Source organism: Scleropages formosus, chromosome 18, assembly GCF_900964775.1.
Source record: "Scleropages formosus chromosome 18, fSclFor1.1, whole genome shotgun sequence".
Classification (NCBI taxonomy): Eukaryota; Metazoa; Chordata; class Actinopteri; order Osteoglossiformes; family Osteoglossidae; genus Scleropages; species Scleropages formosus.
Genome location: NC_041823.1, coordinates 3,550,511 through 3,556,277, shown reverse-complemented (window position 1 = coordinate 3,556,277; position 5,767 = coordinate 3,550,511). Strand labels below are relative to the sequence as shown.

General features: G+C 48.9%; 1 protein-coding gene across 1 annotated transcript; it reads right to left on the bottom strand.

Moving 5' to 3' along the window:
* Positions 1–1,074: 1,074 nt before the first annotated feature.
* On the bottom strand, positions 1,075–2,955 carry gbp (glycogen synthase kinase binding protein). Its single transcript, XM_029260122.1, has one exon. It carries the CDS (start codon positions 2,583–2,585, stop codon positions 2,106–2,108), a length of 480 nt encoding a protein of 159 aa, XP_029115955.1. The 5' UTR covers positions 2,586–2,955; the 3' UTR covers positions 1,075–2,105.
* Positions 2,956–5,767: the final 2,812 nt, after the last annotated feature.

Below are 5,767 nucleotides of genomic sequence, written 5' to 3'. Positions count from 1 at the left end.
TATGGTACATGGCCTGTCAGGTGTGGTTATACACCGTCTTGCATAAGAGCAGCTATTAGCATCGTCGGCAGAGGATGGGGTTGCGCGGCCGGTTTGGGTGAGCGGGTCTGGGGTTCGAGTCCTGCTTGGGGTGTCTTGCGGCGGACTGGTGCAACCCGTCCTGGGTGTGTCCCCTCCCCCTCCAGCCCTGCGCTACGCATTGCCAAATTAGGCTCTGGTTTGCCGAGACTCCACTCGGGCCAAGCGGGTTCAGAGATTGGTTGGTTGACTGATACCATAGTAATCAGAGCAGTTGCTTTCAGACCCAAAGGTTGCAGCTTCCAGCCCCACTTCTAGCTGGGGTACCCTTGACCAAGGTACTTACCCCAAATGGCTACAGTAAAGTTACCCAGCTGTATAAATGGGTAAATAACTGAATAGCCTTGGAGAAAGGATTAGCTAAATGAATAAATGCAAATGCCCTCAGTCCCTCACCCCCAACCCTGTCCAAGAACTCACATTATTTCCCATTTTTCCATGAAGCCCATAATCCAAAATACGACTTGGGTGTTTTAAAAACATTGTACATCCCTGTGCAAGGATACAACGATGTTGCCTCTACAAAACACAGAAGCTCAAAGAAAATTTAAAAATCAGTTACTACTATATCTGGGCAGCAAGAAAGCAGGAGGCTGTTGAAGCAAAGACGTGGTTTAGGTAAAGGAAACATCTAGATGCACTAAACTAGGAAGAAAGGAAGGAGCAATTTGGATGGTAAAAGTTTACACAGAGACAGAGCAGCTAATTTAGAGTGACGTGAATAAAAAAAAAAAAATAAAAAGTTGGGCTAGAGGAGCTTGGTTCAGACACGTCAGTAACGGTCTTGTGTTGCTTTTCACCTTTTGCTATTGAATTTTATATAATGACATGTAACAGGTGCCAATAAATTCTGAACACAAAACGGCACTAATTTGGAACTGATTCAATTTACCTGTAACTGATAATATAAATTGCGTACATTTTCCCCAAATCAATTTATTGCCTATTCAAAATTTTATATTAACAATTGAGTTAGTTCAGAAAACCTTGAAAATAAGGAAACAAGGCTTCACGCGTCGCATCGTTGCAAAAGAAGGAAAGTTTATTTAAGACACTCAAGTCCTGAGAAAACCAGGAAACGTGTTTTAAAAAAAAAAAAAAAAAAAAAAAAAAAAAAAAAACTTCGCTGCGAAGTGAACTCAAGTCAACTTACAGAACACGCGCGCGGGAGGTCGGAGCCGCTTGAACCCTGGCGCGTGGAGACCCCCGACCCCCCACCTCTCGCGGGCTCGCGCGCGGCTCCTCCCAGCGGGTTCTGAGAAACAGAAACCTTGGACCTAGAAACGTCGCCTCCCCCCCGAAGCGAGACACGTGTGGTCGCTAATTGCCCCGCAACGTGCGACGGAAAAAAACCCCCGAGTGGGGTCTGGGGGGGGTGTGCGCGCCAAGAGCTGCGTCTCACCACAACAACAACGTCAAGAACAACAACAGTAATAATTCATAACAACAATAACAGCAACATGATGGTAGGTGTTCAATTCTCGCGCGCGCCCTGATTTACCCCCAGGGTGGATCTGTAAACAAGGTCATCGTAATCATCGTCATTATTATTACTACTAGTACTACCCCGGTCATCTGGCCACCAGCACCACAGAGAAAGGATGACCAAAGGATGACCAAAGCACGAGCCACCCACTGTCCCCCCCCGGGAAAAAAAAAGAAAAAAAAAAACCAAACAACGGCTTCTGAGAAACAAGTTCATTCGTACAAAGCGCTCAGTTCATAGAAAAAAGTCCAGGCGCACAAATCAACATTTTACCACTTGTTTCTAAAAAAAAAAAAAAAAAAAATTAATTAGGTAGCTAGTTGCGGAAACGGGGTGTAGTTTCACCATGATCATCATCTTCTTGACCACCATCACAGTTGATCATCATCATGACTCCCGTGAATGACAGACACAACAGCAGCGTCCAGGGGTCCGGGTCCGGGTCCGGGTCCCCTCCCCCCAGTCCCCTCCTCGTCGCCGGCTCCGTCCACCCCAAGCCAAGAGTCCACGCGGCGGCGGCGACACCGCACCCCGCGCTTCGTCAGCAGTGCACGCCGCGCGTGTCCGTGGGCCTCGCGTGCTCGCCGCGCTCCGCCGCGGAGAACTGCAGCCGCCGCACGGCCTCTTTGATCAGGTTCCCGGACAGGATCAGTTCCTGCAGCAGCCGGTGGGGGTCGTCGCCCTCCTCGCCCGAGCCCGACATCTCCACGCCCTTGCGGCTCCAGGTTCGGACCCGCTCCCAGTCCTGCTCGCTGGAGCCCGGCACGCTGTAGGGGCTGGCGCGGCTGCGGAGCGCTCGACCCCGGAGCCGGCCACAGCAGGGGGCGCGCCTCTGCAGCGCCGCGCCGCCGCTGTTGTTGTTATTGTTGCTGTTGGGCTGCGCGCCCCCGCCCCCGTGCACGCCGCCGCCGTGGAGCTGCAGCGCCTCGCCGATCTTCGCCACGAGCGCGTCCACGTCCTTCGAGTCCACGGTGACCGACTGCTCCACGAGAATGTACTTCTCCTTCCGACAAGCCGGCATGTCCGCGTTCCGCTCCGCGTTCCGCTCCGCGCTCCAGCTCCCGTCCTCGCCGCGGCTCCCGCGTCCGTTTCCCCGATGAGCGAGGCGGTGCAGAGCGCCGCCTGTGCCCAGCACGCCGCCGACGGAAGGCGACTCCTCCGTTTGATTTGTAAACAATAGGTGACGCGAGGTGCGGGCCGTACCACTGGCACAGGGGGGTCTCGTCCGCCGCAACACTCCGTAAACAACTACGGTAACACAAATGTCACGATGTACGGGGCTCGGTGCACACGCTGTGTTATAGAACCTCACGGAAAAAGCAAAATTAATGCCACCGTATTCACACTAGTGTTCACTTCTTGGGTTAGGTCGTTTCTGATCTGCGGAGTTTCCCCGCTGAACTTCCGGCTTCCTGGTTCCTTCCATGTGTGACGTCACTCTGGCGTTACATAATTCAGCTGCAGGGTGTCCGAGCGTGCAAACAAAACCGCGCCGATTGTGTTATCGTTTTTGGCGTGTCACACCTGTGTGTAACACCGATAAAAATGTACCATTACACTGATTATTGCCCATGGCTCGAATATAATCCTGTGCTGCTTATGCAGTCCTGGCAAAATGGTCATAAAGATAAAAAAATAGGATAATTGCTCAAGTTATTAAACGTTATTATACTCCATCACAGAAATTATTTAGCACCTAATAATATGCATGCTTTATAAAAGCTTTAACACGTATATTAATATTTTTTTTGTCCTGGTTATCCTTCCCCTTTCCGTAGGTAGTGAAACCAGGTTGATTTACTGGAAAAACGGCAGTCATGTGTTAATTATTATTCTTACTCGTTGTCGCCTTTGCACAAAACACTTAGTACAGTCATACAGACATGCCATGGGCCTGGGGCACGTGTCTCTTCATGTAAAGATGCTCATCTATGAAATTTGGATTATCTGCAACTGGGTTAAGACAATTGTTTTTTATTATTATTATTATAAAAAAGACTGTCATAATAAAGGCTCAAACAAAAAGGATTAGACAAATAAATGCATTATGTGCCTATTGCTATTCTATTGTGTTCCAGTAACATTAAATCACATCTGTGTGAAACACATTATTAGAATTACTAGAAAGTCATTAGCTGTTTTTATGCAGGAAGACTTTGAGCATCGTGCTCATCTAAGGAGCAGACAGGTGTTCTCAATGGAACCGTTCGGGGTGCGTACTCTGCTCAAGGGTACAACCACAGCAGCAATCTTCAGGCTGCACGTGTAAAAATAGAAGGTCTCTTTGTTAGTCAATGAGCTAGGTTTCCGAGAAGGTCCCCGCTGTCAGCCAGGTCTGGCGGTTGAACTCGAAATGAGACCACCACACTGATGTCCATATAAGGGTGGGCAAACAGACCCACGTGGCTCCGCTGCCCTCCCCTGCCCCCGGTTTTTATAGTCCGCTCGGCCACGTGGAGCTGAGTTGGGGGCAACGGGCCTGCCTTGTTTATCGTGCTGCACTACACAGCTAAAAATAACAGCGTTTTTTCATTGATTCTCGGGGTGGGACAGTGGTGTGGCCGTGTTTTCGTAGAGGACAGTTACACTGGGTGACCCCCCCCCCCCATCCGCCGCGCACAGTCACTGAAATAAACAAAGTGGAGTGACAGCTGTGTGATCAGGCTTTTCGTATTAGTTCATATAAACAGCCCACACCACCACCACTACTCTAGGGCAGCATTTCTGGTTTCCTTCAACTCTAGTTCTTTAGTTATTACCTTCAGCAGGTGGGGAGGGGGCCCAGGTAAACAAGGTGTGTGTTTATTTTTATCTCTGGTTTATACACTTTGATAGCAGTGGGAATTCAGCCATAATGGCAGGGGTGGGGGGCTGGCGGGGAGGGGGATGGGAGGTACAGTTTATTTTTTTCCTAGAACAAGTTCCCACATCCATACTGTGTGCTGAAGAGGGCCAACTGAGGACAACACAATGCTTAAAATACACTTTATTATTAATAGTATTGTGCATGTATGGCTCTGATATGCTCTTCCCAGCACTCTTTATAATAATAATAATAATAATAATAATAATAATGATAATTTTAGCATTCCAACACACAAACAGACTTCAAGTGTCCTAAAGGGAGGTGGCACAGGACCAGTTAAACATAAATAGTGTAACAAAGTGTGAAGCCACATCTGCTGGCAGTGTGTTTCAAAGGCTGTGTGTGTGTGTGTGTGTGTGTGTGTGTCAGTTTATTTCATAGTATTTCCACTCTAAACCACCCCCCCCCCCCCCCCCCCCCCCCAGCAGTTAGGGGTTCATCATTTCCGTGTAAATGTAGCCCTGGCATTTCCGCACTTTCAGGAGGCCCCGCTCTCTCGGCGTCGAGACAAGTGCAGGTTGTTTTCGCTTGCCGTGTACATGGGCCTCAGAACATCTGCGGTTGAGGACGAGCACTTTTGATGTTGCGTGTGTGACAGTCCCTGCCGAGCAGGAAGCGGTTGAGGTTGCGAATTTTCGTATCGCTTCTGCTAAAAGAGTCATATAGAAAACGATGGCGTGAATTCAGCCTCATTGAGATGGGCCCTTGCGTTTCCCTCCTTAGCGGCGGGGGTGCGACACAGCCAGGCCCCTTGCATTATATACAGAAAAGAAAAGATGTTTTCTTTTCAAATATTTCAAAGAAAACGAGAAACTGACACATGCTGCTTGTGTAGGTATTCACACCCCACACATTAATATTTGCTTCATCCGCCTTTATAACCCTGTGCAACTGAAAGAGGATTTTAAATGCCTGTAGACAGTGTGTCAACACACCCCAAGTGCAAAGCACTGACCGCAGCACTGACCATGGGTTTCATAAGTTCCATTTGCTGAGCTTTAACTAACAAAACATTTTTCTGGGGAGGCGAGCTACTTAGCGATATTAAATGTTTGTTTACAGCCAGCACCATTGGCACAGCGAGTAGTGCTGGTGTCTCACAGCCCATGGGTGGTGTGAGAGGACATGGGTTTGATTCCCTTTCAGTCTCTATGAGGTTTGCATGTTGTCTGTGTGGGTTTCCTCTGGGTGCTCTGGTTTCCTTCCATCCTCCAAAGACATGCTCTTCAGGTTCCCCCACAGTGTGTGAGGGAGAGAGTGTGTGTTCCTTTGATGTATGGATGAGTGATCCATTGTAAGTAGTGTATCTAGCAGTGTAAGTCACTGTGGTGAATAAG

Coding starts and splice junctions, on each gene's coding strand:
- gbp (XM_029260122.1), bottom strand. CDS start 2,585: ATGCCGGCTTGTCGGAAGGAGAAGTACATTCTCGTGGAGCAGTCGGTC.